The 14,622-nt window shown below is 50.4% G+C and overlaps 1 protein-coding gene across 1 annotated transcript in view; it reads left to right on the top strand.

Moving 5' to 3' along the window:
• Window positions 1-332: 332 nt before the first annotated feature.
• Window positions 333-14,622, top strand: part of ALG6 (ALG6 alpha-1,3-glucosyltransferase) — a 40,510-nt gene continuing 26,220 nt past the window's right edge. The window contains exons 1-7 of the mRNA XM_078771732.1: window positions 333-355; window positions 447-529; window positions 1,878-1,962; window positions 2,199-2,288; window positions 5,532-5,620; window positions 5,922-6,004; window positions 13,239-13,303. Coding sequence (XP_078627858.1) covers window positions 348-355; window positions 447-529; window positions 1,878-1,962; window positions 2,199-2,288; window positions 5,532-5,620; window positions 5,922-6,004; window positions 13,239-13,303 — 503 coding nt within the window. The 5' untranslated portion in view covers window positions 333-347. The remainder of the gene's footprint in view (window positions 356-446; window positions 530-1,877; window positions 1,963-2,198; window positions 2,289-5,531; window positions 5,621-5,921; window positions 6,005-13,238; window positions 13,304-14,622) is intronic.

The raw sequence follows: 14,622 nt of genomic DNA on the forward strand, positions 1-14,622 counted from the left end.
GCAAATCTCCACAAAAAGTGAACGAAACTTTTGATCTGTACAATCTGTATATTATGAACTACTCTGGTAGTGATGAAAAACGTCAAACTCATATAAGCTGTTCCTTAGTGAGCTGTGCCGTTTCTGCTGCATAGAGCATTTGCATCAAATGTCTGTCAATAAAGCTTCGGCTTGTCCTAAAATATTCCCACATTGTGACGTCAGTCGGGAAAAGTTTTGGGCACAAGCTCGCCCACGGTCAGTGTAGATTTTGGGGCGGAGCGTGTTTAGACGTCCTTCGCATGGCCCCGCCCACAGGAAATGACGTGTTACGGTCAGTCATCGTAAGTGAAGCCCCGCCCACAGGAATGACGCGGTACAGTTAGTCATCGTTCGCCGAGTCCCCTCCGTTTGTATTATTTTGGAAAGTTTTTTAATAAAATAAAATATTTAATTATTTACTGCAGCATGGACAAATGGCAAGGCGCTGTGTTTGCCGTTTTTGTGGCTCTCGCCGTGCGCTGGGCCGTATCTCTACATCCTTACTCCGGTACGTGGCCTAATTTTGTCACGATACATCATGATAATTTCCCCTAATCCCCTTCCTTTTCGTGCAGCAAATGTTTTATTTCAGGGAGCGATCGTAATAACAAATAATGTTATACCAAACCCAACATTCTTTAAAATACAGTACTCTATTTTACGTCAACACCGAACATTGTATAACACTAACACCACTGCCATGGCTGACACACAGCGTCTAATATGTCCGACTAAATCATATGACTATTTTATAATGCGTTCCAAATAATTAGTAAAAGAACGTGCATATATTACGTACGTACCGCGTGTCGGGAGGATTGAAGAGATTATTTTTATACGGAAGAATCTGAAAGTTCTTTGACGGACACATTTATTCCCACGTCCCTGTGGGGTTTGCCAGGGAAAGATTTTGGCCCAAGTCTTTCACGAACTGGCTGGCCAGGCTTGACGCTCGACTAAGTGGTTCGGGGAGGAATTTGTAATTTGTTTAGGATGCCGGCGATAGCTCGCCGACTCTTCACGCATGACACCATGGGTGGGATCTTTGACGTTCACCAAATAATTCGGCCAGTTTAACGTCCATCCGAGGGACGGCACACACATTGATGAAGCACCCTGCCTGCGAAACACCAGGATGGCAGTTTATAGCTGGGTTGGGATTCGAACCCAGACTGGACAGCTTGGGGAATGGAGGCGAGTGTGTGTACCTCTAAAACATCCTGCCAGTATCAGACCAAGAAAATAAAAAATAATTGGAGAAAAAGGAGGAATGGACGAATCAGTGTGGGCGAATTAGAGAGTCAGGGAAAAGATAGTCCAAGGGGAAATTATATAAGATCAAGGGTAGGTCATCTGGAGCCAATCGGGGCAGAGTGGTTTTTTTTTTTTAAACCCACCATTTTTGCGTACTTAATAGTTCTATGGCTCGTTATCCGTTGTGTTAGAAAAATATTTCTTCGTAGTGTTATTCTTGAGCACTCTGTCTTCAGTAGGCATGATATCCATAATGCTGAGATGTGTACCGAATGTGATAATGATCTACAAAATATCTGAATTTGGAGATCAGGTATTGTTAAATGGGTAATGGTAGTCTCACTGGTATAAATATGTATTTGGGTTGTGTCCGGCTGTCCGTCATAGGTTTTTGTTTCTGCAATAACCTCAGAACAGCCAAACGGATTTAAATCAAACTTGGTGCAAGTATAGTTAATGTTGTAATTTGAGCGCAGGCATATCGGTTGTCGAAGAGTGCCCGTTCTGGTATATTATTTCTATCTCAATAGACTCAAGTGACCTTTTTCAGGCTCAAACTGCCTTGAGTGATTGGAGTGACATGATATCAATTGTTTTGACAGGCAGTGGGCGACCACCCATGTTCGGGGACTATGAAGCTCAGAGACACTGGCAGGAGATTACAATCAACTTACCAACAACTGATTGGTACTGACGGACTATCATCAACAAGCTTTATCTTATCTTTGCATCTCCATTTTCCCAGCATTCGAGTCAGAGAGCTTCCTCAAAGTTTCTGCACTTCATCAAACACTCCCTCTATATTAATCTATCATCTGGCTTAAGATCTTAGGGTCTCGAGTTCGAGCTACCACCTTTGGGGCACTAAGGGGTTGTAAATAATTTAATTAATTAATGCAATTGTGAGAATGTTGTGTTGACAGGTACGTGAACAGCACAGATAACGACCTGCAGTATTGGGGACTCGACTATCCTCCACTCACTGCCTACCACAGCCTGCTGTGCGCCACTGTGTAAGTCTCTACAAGCCGTTGGCTCCGTGTTACCTTTCGCTCCTCTCTATTTATACTTGTTATTCTACTTCCTGTTGTTGCGTTTCCACCTCAATACTACCTTCCTCTGCTCTCCTCAAGAGTTTTGATTCTCCCTTCCATTGTTTTCATGCCTTTCACCACAATAGATTGAACTCTCAAATAGATTGAACAATAACATTGAACTAGATTAATAACTAGATTAATTTAACGAGAATAATATAGAACTAATAACAATAGATTGAACTCTCAAACCTGTCTCCTTCCTCCAAATCCTGGTGGCGTCTGGTCAAATCCGTTTCTGGTGTTTGTTCCCCCTCCATCCCCTCCCTTTCCTCAAATGGCTACACAGTTGACACCGCACGTGACAAAGCCGAATGCCTCAACTCTGTGTTTGCCTCAAAATCTTGTGTCCCAAACCCATCTCTCTCTGTTCCCACCTTTCCCAGTCGAACCCAACTGCTCCTGGTCTCTGTGTCCTTCTCTCCTGACAAGGTGGAGGAGTTTTTGTCTAACCTCGACTCTGATTCTGCAACTGGACCAGACGGCATCATCCCACGGGTCCTAAAATCTTGCTCTGCCACTCTATCTCACCCTCTCTCTGTTCTTTTCACCCTCTCTTTTGCTCAAGGTCATCTGCCAGCATCTTGGAAATCAGCTAACATTACCGCTTTACACAAAAAAGGTGCAAAAACAGATCCTTGCAACTACAGACCAATCAGCCTGCTCCCAATTATCAGCAAAGTAATGGAATCCATCATTGCTTCGGATATCAAATCCTTCCTCTTCTCCAATGGCTTGATCTCCGATCATCAATTTGCATTCAGACCAGGTCATTCTACTCTGGACATGTTGCTTCTGCTGTCTCAACAATGGATGGAGGTCCTCAATGCCAAACAGGAAATCAGAGCTGTCTCACTTGACATATCACGTGCCTTCGATACGGTCTGGCACCCCGCTCTGCTCACCAAACTCTCCTCCTATGGTATCAATGGAAATCTCCACTCATGGCTTGCGGACTTCCTCTCTGGTTGTAGTCAATGTGCGGCCCTGAATGGATTTCTCTCATCTCTCCTTACTGTTCTGGCTGGAGTTCCCCAAGGTAGTGTTCTGGGCCCTGTGCTATTTCTGGTCTTCATCAATGATCTCTCCGACTCTCTGGAAAATCCTCTCTATCTCTTTGCTGATGACTCCACTATCTGCTGCTCCATTCCTCATCCCTCAGATTGGCAGTCTGCAGCCTCCTCACTCTCTGCATACCTGGACAAAATCACAGACGAGTCAAACAAGTGGAACAGGTCTTTCAATCCTGACAAATCTCACACTCTTACTATGTCTCTCCGAAAAGATCGACTGGAAAACCCTCCCATCTACTTTCTCAACAATCCTCTCCAAGAAGTTATGTCGCTCAAGCTTTTGGGTCTCACTATCTGCCATGATCTTTCTTGGGAAAACCACATTTCCAAGCTGGCCTCCAAAGCCAGTCGCCGACTGGGCATCCTCCGTCATGCGAAGTCCTTCCTTGGCACACCTGAGCTCCTCACCACATACAAGGCTTTCATCCACAGCTCAATGGAATACAGTTCCCCCCTCTGGGCCGGTGCTCCTGCCTCACACCTAGCTCGGCTTCACGCTGTTGAAACCAAAGCTTTCAGAATCATTGGAATCTCCTGTGATGAAGCTAACTCTGAGGGCCTTTCACTCACTCACTGCAGGCAGGTTGGTGGTCTTTCTGTCTTCTACCGACTCCTCTCCGGCCTTGCTCCCCCAGCTCTCTCTGTGCTCTGTCCCCAAAATATTCTTTCAGGTCGCACAAGATCTGCCTGCAACCCTCTTATGGTTAAACTGCCAAAATCTAGGCTCTCTGCTCACCTTCACTCTTTTATTCCCCTTTTCTCCCGCCTCTGGAACAAACTCCCCCACCCCCTTCAATCCCACCCCTCTCCAGGTCTTTAAAACAGCTGTTCACCACCATCTCTTATCTTCCCCCATCCAAAACCTTGATCTTTTCTACCCCCACTAATTCACCTCAGAAACACTTTTTTTGAAATTCCAACTTCTTTCCTGGAAGTCCTTGCAGTGTTCATATGTTTTATACCTCTCCCACCTCCCCCCAAGCCCTCCCCCTCCCACATTTCTCCCGATGTCCCTGCTCTCAAATGTTTTGTTTGTGTCCTTCCCCCTCTCTCCCCATCTTGTCTACCGCTCCCCTTATTTTTGTGTTTTATGTGTCGGTTTGACTTTTTGTGTGATTAATGTTAGCTCTTTCACGAGCCACGATCTTGTATACAAAAAAAATAAAAAAATAAAATAAATAAATTAGGCCATGTCCATATTAAGTGTGAAGAAATTATGAAATATTTTACCTCCACCCCCGCCCGTCTACGTTCTCACCGTACATTCTCATTTTAATTATTTCTTTTTTCAAAACCCCTTTCCTCTCTTCTCCTGCCTTCCCTACTTATCCTAATATTGCACAATAACCTCTCTGCACACTCCCATACTTCACCCTCATTCCATCAGTGAGTATGTCGTATATTGCCCTGAACTTTACTAAAGACCTAGGAACTCGCCTGTGGCACTCCAAAACATTAATTTGACTTGCTATCATTTGTATTTGCATCTTTGAGTAAGTACTATGTACCATTTTCCAGCTCACTACTAATCCAATCTTAATTTTTCCTTATTTTTCTTTTTCCTCTTCTTATTCTTGTAGCAAAAGGATGTGAGTTGCATAATTTTCTGGAGCGCCGCTGATGCAGTGTTCCCTGCAGATGAGGGCAGGAATTTGTAATTTCTTCAGGGTGTCCTGGCGCTAGCTCATCCACTCTTCGCGAAGGACGCCGTGAGATATTTAACTTCCACCAACTAATGCTGGCAGATGGGAGCCCAGTTTAACATCTATTACATGCTGATGAAGCATTACGTTACGTGGGAGCATCAAGACGACCATTTGTAGCTGGCCCGGTATTCAAATCCAGGTTATGGACGATTCAGAGGCGTGTGTGTATAGCCTAGGCTATAATACCATCCCTTAGTCTACCCAATTATGTCCTCTAGGTTATTACTTCTCTTACATTTCCTACTTAGCTTTCCTTCACTTCCCGACCTTCACTCATTATTTATTTATTCCCTTTGACCTATAACATATTTCTGTCCCATCGGTCACCCCACATCTCCAGACATATTTTGTTTGCACACGTGTGCGTGTGTGTGTGTGCACAGTGCACAGCTGGTGGATCCTTCCTGGATTTCCCTTTATAATTCAAGAGGTCTTGAGGGGCCAATGCACAAGGTGTTCATGAGGCTAAGTGGTATGTCATGCTACCCTTGGCCATAAATCAGCACGCAGTCATTTTACATGCCATATTTTACTCAAGGATGGTGATTGGGGTGGGGAATCCACAGAAAAAAAAATCAGATATTTTGAATGTTGCTTCGAATTGTTGTACCTGCCCACCGACACAGATTGACACGAGGCCTTCTCGATCAAGACTAGTTCTTCATTCCGTTATAAATAACAGTTTTAAAAAGGAATATATATTTTTGATGAACTGTGGTATTGCAAATTTCAGATGAAGGTAAATTCTGAGCTGCGGTGCGTGCACGCGTCAGTATTTGTGGCAGATATACTGGTGTACATCCCCGCCATGGTGTGGTTGATTTCCGGCGTACCATCGGAGAAACCGAACAACCAGGTGAATTGGGAATTAAATACAATGAAGCTGTAATGTTTTCCTATTAGATAGAAATCCAGCTGGCTATAAAGTGAAAGTGATGACGCCTTAAAAGAGCATACTTGGTAATTTGGAATATTAAAGCGCGGCGTTACGCGCGCTGCTTGTGAGCAAGGAGGAAGCGGACAAGCGGTAACATATAAACGTCTTTATTGTAAGACTACACTGTAACACTGAACTCCTCCGGGCTGGTCGCCCGGGGTATATCATGAGGCCACGCCTACCCCTCGGGCGTGGCCACCGCCCACTCGGTGCGTGGAATGATGTCACCACGCCAGTGGGCTTTTGTGTCCGCCACACGCGCCCCCCCAGAATTCCCGCGCACCTGGAGGGCCAGTTTGCGGGGCAGACGAATGACCCGGCCGAAGCGCCCCCTGGCGATCGGCGGCGTCCGGGGTGCAGGGATACCAGGTGGGATGCCCCTGGCTGCCCCTGGGATGGGTGCAGGACCGGGGGGCGCCGTGGCGGCGGGGCTGGGCGGTGCCGGGGGTCCACCCGCAGGAGGGCGGCCCCGACGTGGGGGTCGGGCCACTGGCGGTGGATGGTCCACATCGAGGTGGGCCGGCTTGAGGCGGTCTACCGAAACGCGGTCAGGAGTACCGCCGATGTCCAGGGTGAAGTGCTTCGCCCCGGTCTCCAGCACGCGGAAAGGCCCGTCGTACGGGGGCCGCAGTGGTGTCCGATGGGCATCGTGGCGGACGAAGACGTACTCCGCCGTGCGAAGCTCCGGGGCGACGTGCGTCGGTGGGTGCCCGTGGCATGCCGTTGGCACCGGGGCGAACCTCTGGGCGGTCTCTTGCAGAGCGGAGCGCTGCTGTGCCGCGGACCATGGTGCCGTGGAGTCGGGGAGGAACTCGCCCGGCACCCGCAGCGGTTGCCCGAAGACCAACTCCGCCGCGGATGCGCGCAGGTCCTCCTTGGGCGCCGTCCGGAGGCCCAGCAGGACCCAGGGGAGCCTGTCGACCCAGCCGCCGTCGCGGAGGGTGGCCCGGAGTGCGGCCTTCAATGAGCGGTGAAATCGCTCACACAGGCCGTTAGCCTGGGGGTGGTAGGCCGTGGTTCGGTGCAGCCGGACCCCGAGCCCCTGCGCAACCGCCCCCCAGAGCTCCGAGGTGAACTGGGGGCCACGGTCGGATGAGATGTCTGAGGGGGCGCCGAACCGGGCGACCCAGGTGGCGATGAAAGCCTGCGCGACATCGGCCGCCGTTGTCGACGCCAAGGGCACGGCCTCCGGCCACCGGGTGGTGCGGTCCACCATGGTGAGGACGTAGGTGAAACCCCGCGAGGGGGGCAGAGGTCCCACCAGGTCCACGTGGACGTGGTCAAACCGGCGTTCCGGCACCGTGAACGGGGCCAACGGGGCCTGGGTGTGCCGGTGCACCTTGGCGCGCTGGCACGCGAGGCACGTCCTGGCCCAGCCGCGGACGGCCTTCCGGAGGCCATGCCAGACGAACTTGTCGGCGATCAGCCTTTGGGAGGCCCTCGCGCCCGGGTGGGACAGGCCGTGGATGGCGTCAAACACCTGGCGCTGCCAGCCCGCGGGCACAATGGGGCGAGGACGCCCGAGGGAGACGTCGCACAAGAGAGCCGCGCCCGCGCCGTCGAACGGCACCTCGGTGACGCGGAGGCCCGTGACGGCGGTCCGCAAGGCCTGGACGTCGGGGTCAGCGGCCTGGTCCGCTGCCATCCGGGCATAGTCGATGCCGAGGTGGACTGCGTGGGCGACGGCCCGGGAAAGGCAATCCGCCACCGGGTTGTCCTTCCCCGCGACGTGCTGGATGTCCGTCGTGTACTCGGACACGGCCGAGAGGTGACGCTGCTGCCGGGCCGACCACGGCTCGGTGACCTTGCCCATCGCGAAGATCAGCGGCTTGTGGTCGACGAAGGCAGTGAACGCCCGGCCCTCGAGCAGATGGCGGAAGTGCCTGACCGCCAAGTGAAGTCCGAGCAACTCGCGGTCGAAGGTACTGTAACGGCGTTCGGGCGGGCGAAGCTGCCGGCTAAAGAACGCCAGCGGTTGCCAAGCTCCACGCACCCATTGCTTGTGCACCGCGCCCACCGCGTAGTCCGAGGCATCGGTGGTGAGGGCGATCGGTGCATCGGGCGCCGGGTGCGCGAGCATGGTGGCGTTAGCCAAGGCGAGCTTCGCGCCCGTGAACGCCGTGTCCATCTGCTCGGTCCAGGTAACGTCGCCTTTGCCCGGCTTACCTCGGAGAGCTTCGTGCAGGGGGCGCAGGAGCTGGGCGATACGGGGCAGGAACCGATGGTAAAAGTTCACCATGCCCAGGAACTCCTGCAGCCCTCTGATCGTGCGGGGGCGCGGAAACCCCTTCACCGCCTCCACCTTGGCCGGCAGGGGGACGGCGCCGTGCCTGGTGACACGGTGCCCCAGAAAATCGATTGTGGCGGCGCCGAACCGGCACTTTGCGGGGTTCACAATCAGGCCATGCTGGCCCAGGCGTTCGAAGAGCGTGCGGAGGTGGCGTAGGTGCTCTTCGCGGGACGCGCTGGCGACGAGGATATCGTCCAGGTAGACATAGACAAAATCCAAGTCGCGCAGGACGCTGTCCATCAGTCGCTGGAACGCCTGAGCCGCATTCTTCAGACCGAAGGGCATGCGCAGGAACTCGAAGAGTCCGAATGGCGTGATGACCGCCGTCTTCGGGACGTCCTCCGGCCTGACGGGGACCTGATGGTAGCCGCGTATGAGGTCCACCTTCGAGAAGAAGGACCTGCCCGCCAAACGGGCGGAAAAGTCCTGAATGTGGGGGACGGGGTAGCGGTCGGGAGTCGTGGCGTCATTGAGACGGCGATAGTCCCCGCACGGTCGCCATCCCCCGCCGGGCTTCGGCACGATGTGCAGCGGCGACGCCCAAGCGCTCTCTGAGCGCCGAACGATGCCGAGTCGCTCCAGGGTAGCGAACTCCGCTTTTGCCACCGCCAGCTTCGTCGGCTCGAGGCGGCGTGCCCGGGCGTAGACCGGTGGCCCGACGGTGGGGATGTGATGGGCCACCCCGTGCTTGACGGCCCCCGCCGAGAAGGTGGGCCGCGTGAGGGCCGGGAAGCCGGCGAGGAGGCGGGTGAATGCGTCCGCTGCCGGAAGCGTACAGACCAACGTGGCCGGAACCGAATCGTTCGGCAAGCCGCTTGGCAAGCCGCTCGTTGAGCTGGGCAACGCACATGCGAGCGAGCTGAACGTCTCGGCCTGGACAAGCCGTCTGCGCTTGACGTCGACCAGGAGCCCATTAGCGCACAGGAAGTCCGCGCCAAGCAGTGCCATGGGCACGTCGGCGGTGACGAACGTCCATCGGAAAACCTGCCCTCCAAACCGCAGAGAGAGGCAGCGTTTTCCGTACGTACGGATGGGCGCCCCGTCCCGTTCGCGGCAAGCAGTGCGGGGCCCCCACCCGCGGCGTGCTTGTCTGACGTGCCGGCGGGAATGACACTCACCTGTGCTCCCGTGTCGCACAGGTAACGGCGCCCGGAGAAGGTGTCCGTTATGAACAGCAGGCTGCTCGAACGGCCGGCGCTCATCGCCACAATTGAGCGCCGGCCCGGGCGTTTCCCGACCCGTTGAAGGAGCACGGCGGATGACACCGCCGAGCTTCGTGGCCGAACTTGGCGTGGAACCAGCACCAGGTGGTGGAGCTGGAGGAGTGCGGCTGGCTCCGCCATGCCGGTGGAGTCGACGGGTTTCCCCGCGGTGGCGGTTTTCGCCGCGGCGGTGGGCGGGGCGTGGCGGCGTTCACGAGGTGCGTATCAGCATGCTGCTGAACCACAGCGTGCTGTAGAAGATGATGCTGTGGAACATCAGCGTGCTGTAGAAGATGATGCTGTGGAACATCAGCGTGCTGTAGAAGATGATGCTGTGGAACATCAGCGTGCTGTAGAAGATGATGCTGTGGAACATCAGCGTCGAAGGCCGTGACGGCCACGCCAACGCTCGCCCGCGTGTCCGAAGCGGCGAAGTACTTGTCCGCCTCGGCCGCCAATGCTCGGGGTTCCGTTAGCCCGGTCCCGGCCAACGCGAGGCGAACCTGCGCTGGAAGTTGGCGACGGAAAAGCGCCCGGAATAGCGAACCGGGGGCTTCGTCGCCCAACAGTGACAGCATATGGTCCATTCGGACCGACGGGCGCGTCTCACCGAGCTCGGGGAGATCCAGGAGGCGGTCGGCCCGTGCGTCGTCCGTGAGGCTGAACGTGGCTAGGAGTAGCCGCTTGAGTGCCTCGTACTTGTGGCCGTCCGGTGGGTGGCGAAGGACGGACACAACTCGAGCGGCCGTGCCGGGCCCGAGGGAGGCGACGACGTGGCAGTAGCGCGTGTCATCGCCGGTGAGGTGCCAAAGCTGAAATTGGGCTTCGGCCTGGACGAACCAGACTTCGGCCTGAGCCTCCCAAAATTCCGGAAGTTTGACGAAGGCGGCCATGGCGATGGCGTCGCGTGTGGAAGGATCGCTCCGGCAGATCCAACGTCGAGGGTCACCAGTAAAGCGCGGCGTTACGCGCGCTGCTTGTGAGCAAGGAGGAAGCGGACAAGCGGTAACATATAAACGTCTTTATTGTAAGACTACACTGTAACACTGAACTCCTCCGGGCTGGTCGCCCGGGGTATATCATGAGGCCACGCCTACCCCTCGGGCGTGGCCACCGCCCACTCGGTGCGTGGAATGATGTCACCACGCCAGTGGGCTTTTGTGTCCGCCACAATATAATAATTTTGATTTTTAAAATGTATTTAAATATAAAATATCGAGAAAGCTCAAACAGGCTCATGAGTATACTAATGTAACAAGACAACATAATTTAACAATACCAGGCCTTGCTTGGGTATATTGTTTATAACTACACATCTGAGAATGAAGGATCCCTATTGAATACCATAGGTCTTCTATTTACGTAAGGGATGCGTTCCTGGAAAACACAGCGTAACGGGAAACAATAGAAATCAAACCATATTTAACCATTGACTCCTCATTCTTTAACGGCCACACGTTCACGTTCTTATGGGGTTGGCCTGCGGAGGCTTGGCCCAAGTCTTTCACGAACCTGCTGGCCAGGCCCGACGTTCGTCTAACTAGTTAAGGGTATTTTGGAATTTGGAACACCACCGGCAAAGATAAAACCGCCCCAATACATTAATTGGGGTCATGCTGATCCTATGTAGCAAGTCTGGATGCAATCGGGCTAGAACTGTGGGAAGAGTATCACGACAAACACACAAACAAACAAACACCTGTCCGTGAATTATAGTAACTAGCAGAGGACCTGCTCTATGGGCGACCTTGTTCTTAGCATGCGACATGTTCCTCTGACACACCTTTATTTGGGTGGTGTATAAGCAACTGACAGCTCGTGCAATCGCTCTCGAAAAAAAACAAGACCGAAAGTCTAACAGCGGTGTACCCGGGTTAGTAAAATATTATAAACCACAAACACACATGATTAGCTTTTGAAACAGTCGCTAATGCCATTTATAACATTAAACAAAGAAATTTGGAAGAATCCAGACATCAGTGAGGTAAGTTTTACTTACAGAACTGAGGGAAGATCTACTGTAATCTAGATTATACCCCACAAGGGTCGGGTACGTACCATTTTGTTGAAAGTGACGTAACGCCGATGCTTTCGATATTTAATGGTCATTTTAACAATCGGTTTGTTTGTGTTTCACACTGAATGATAAACGTAAAGCTAGAGCATGGCGATTATGATATATGACAGGTTCGACGATATGTTCGGCATGAACGGCGCATAAATCAACATGGCGGTGTGTGGAGAGTCAGCCGCCGTACCGCCAAATGACATCAGACGTAATCACATCACCAGATCCTCAGCTCTGATTGGTATACGTTTGAGGGGACATACATACAGACGGACAAACACTGTTCTAGATGGCTTTGCCCTATGGGCTACGCCATTTAAAAAAAGATAACCGGGGTTTAGTGTAGCAGCACAGCAAACCTGTTGTGCATTTTGTGATACAAGCACCAAATTTGGCACAAATGTACATTAATATGTTGCGAACATTTTCAGATATTGGGCCACTTGAAATTCCGTAATTTTTTTTTTCAAATTTTTTCAAATTTCGTAATTTCAAATTTTTCGGGTGACACCGTCACAATTTCGGTCTTCGAGGCCGGCCGATATAGTGGGGCGGCTTAGCCCAAATATTCAAAAGAATTGTGCATTTTGTGATACAAGCACCAAATTTGGCACAAATGTACATTAATATGTTGCGAACATTGTGTGGTCAGCAATGAAGACGAGAGTCTGAATTACATGTATGCAAAAGACCTTGTGAACCAGTGAAGCAAATACACGGGTAAGCATGAATTAAATCTAGGGCATGATATAATTTCCATGATGTTTACCTCTACACTCAATGGTGGAAGGAGGTAATGTTTTGATCCCAGCTTGTCTGTATGTCTGTTAGTCCACAAAATTCCAGACAAAGCTTGTAGTAGTGGTAGTTGTAGTGGTAGTGGTGATAACAGAAATTGTTATATAGAACTGAACTTATATTATTATTATATGCAGAAAATAACTTCATTTCTATATGCCCTGCAGTGGACAGGTTAATTGGTTTATGCACTGAAGGGGTCACCCTGGTGTGCACTGCTGTGTTCTGCCTCACTGAGTTGTTCAGGTATGATGTACTCAGCACAAGCTTCCGGTCGGCCCGGAGGTGGGGGTGCGGGGCCTGTCACGGAACGTCAAAACAAACGGCCTGCCGGGGCCGCCCAAAAGTCGGGCGTGAGGGGCGCGTCCACTAATGGAACGCCTCTCGCTTCCCAGATCGAGGGCCACGTGGTCAGGAGAACCTCGTCCCTTCCGGTCACACTTTGCCTATCGGCCGGCCTCGAAGACCGAAATTGTGACGGTGTCACCCGAAAAATTTGAAATTACGAAATTTGAAAAAATTTGAAAAAAAAAATTACGGAATTTCAAGTGGCCCAATATCTGAAAATGTTCGCAACATATTAATGTACATTTGGGCCAAATTTGGTGCTTGTATCACAAAATGCACAATTCTTTTGAATATTTGGGCTAAGCCGCCCCACTAGTTAAAAAGAATAACCTGTATTCTACAGCAAGATGTTTTTCCCATGGTAGATTAGCATTTTGTGTTTTGTTGATAATCATATAAAACATCGATTATATTGAAGGTGATTTTTGTCCCCTGCTTTTCCCACAGATCTTTAACCTGCTTTGTGTCCTTCTTTATCCGGGTCTCATCCTCATAGACTATGGACATTTCCAGTATCCACACAGATCGGAAGCCAATTGATTAATGAATGGTTTTATATTTAAAATTATACTCTATCAATATTGTATGTCAAAGTGAGTGCTAATAAGACAAGTCAAACATAAACTTTATCGAATCTATAGGAAATGACATTTGCCCATCGAATACATTCTTATGTTGTCTCGGCTCGTTAAGCATTTCTACTTATTACCTCTGCCACCAAAGGTGGATGGAAGTTATGTTTTCACCCCTGTCTGTCTGTCTGTTTGTTTGTCTGTCTGCCCGTTTGTGAACAAAATATCTCAAAAAGTTGTGGACGGATTCGGACGAAATTTGGCAAAGATGTAGCGTATGTGAATTGTGACAAGGACGAAATGATTACATTTTGGTGAATATCTGGATTCGGTTCTGGATATTATAATTTTTTAAAGTGATTCTTCACCTTTGGGAGATAGGGCCAAAAACGCTACATAGCGGGATATCTCAAAAAGTTATGGATGGATTTGGACGAAACTTGTTGGACCGGTTGTGTGTGACAAGGAAGAATCGATTCAATTTTGGTGAAGATCCGGATCCAGATCCAGCTAGTAGAATTTTTAAAGTGATTCTTCACCATTGACTGATATGGCCAAAAACGAGGAGTATTTCAGGGTATGAAAGACTGGACCTATGGTGATTCCTGTGATTGATTTTGATTAAATGTGATTCTGTATTGTGATTTTCTGGTCGACTCTGAGATTAAAAAAAAAAAACGTAAACTGTTCACCAGGCGGAGGTATGCTCTCGACTGAGTTCATTGTACGTTGACCTTGTGTTAGTCTATGGCCTTGCTGTTCTTCAGTAAATTTCATGTACTGTACCTATGTAAAAGTCTTTTATGCATTTCTCATGAGGTCTCATAATAATTGATAGGAATCTTATGAGATCCCATAAATAATCATGGGATAATTTTGTAAGGGGTTGCATTAATAATCATTTATCATAATAATCATAATCCTAATTGCATAATCTCAATCATTCCATGGTACTATTATATCCATCATTGTGGACATTTCTGATCTTCAAGCATGAACTTCTTCCCACGAAATACTCGTGATCTCATTTTGTTGTTCAATTGGAGGTCATGATGGAGGTCATGTCCTTGACATTTCTATTCCTGATCTTCTGTAAATAACCCCCAAAGGCAGGGGCAGAGTGACGTGTGCCGGCGGTATAGACTATATTCTTTACCTCACCTATCGGGGTCCATCCATCCAGAGGACCCAAAATTGGTTAATGTCCTATGGATTAGGTGTTAGGCCTGAAATGCATTTGGTACCTGAATATGATGAGT

The sequence above is a fragment of the Myxine glutinosa genome, chromosome 1 (genome assembly GCF_964187855.1).
Source record: "Myxine glutinosa chromosome 1, kmMyxGlut1.1, whole genome shotgun sequence".
NCBI classification, from domain to species: domain Eukaryota; kingdom Metazoa; phylum Chordata; class Myxini; order Myxiniformes; family Myxinidae; genus Myxine; species Myxine glutinosa.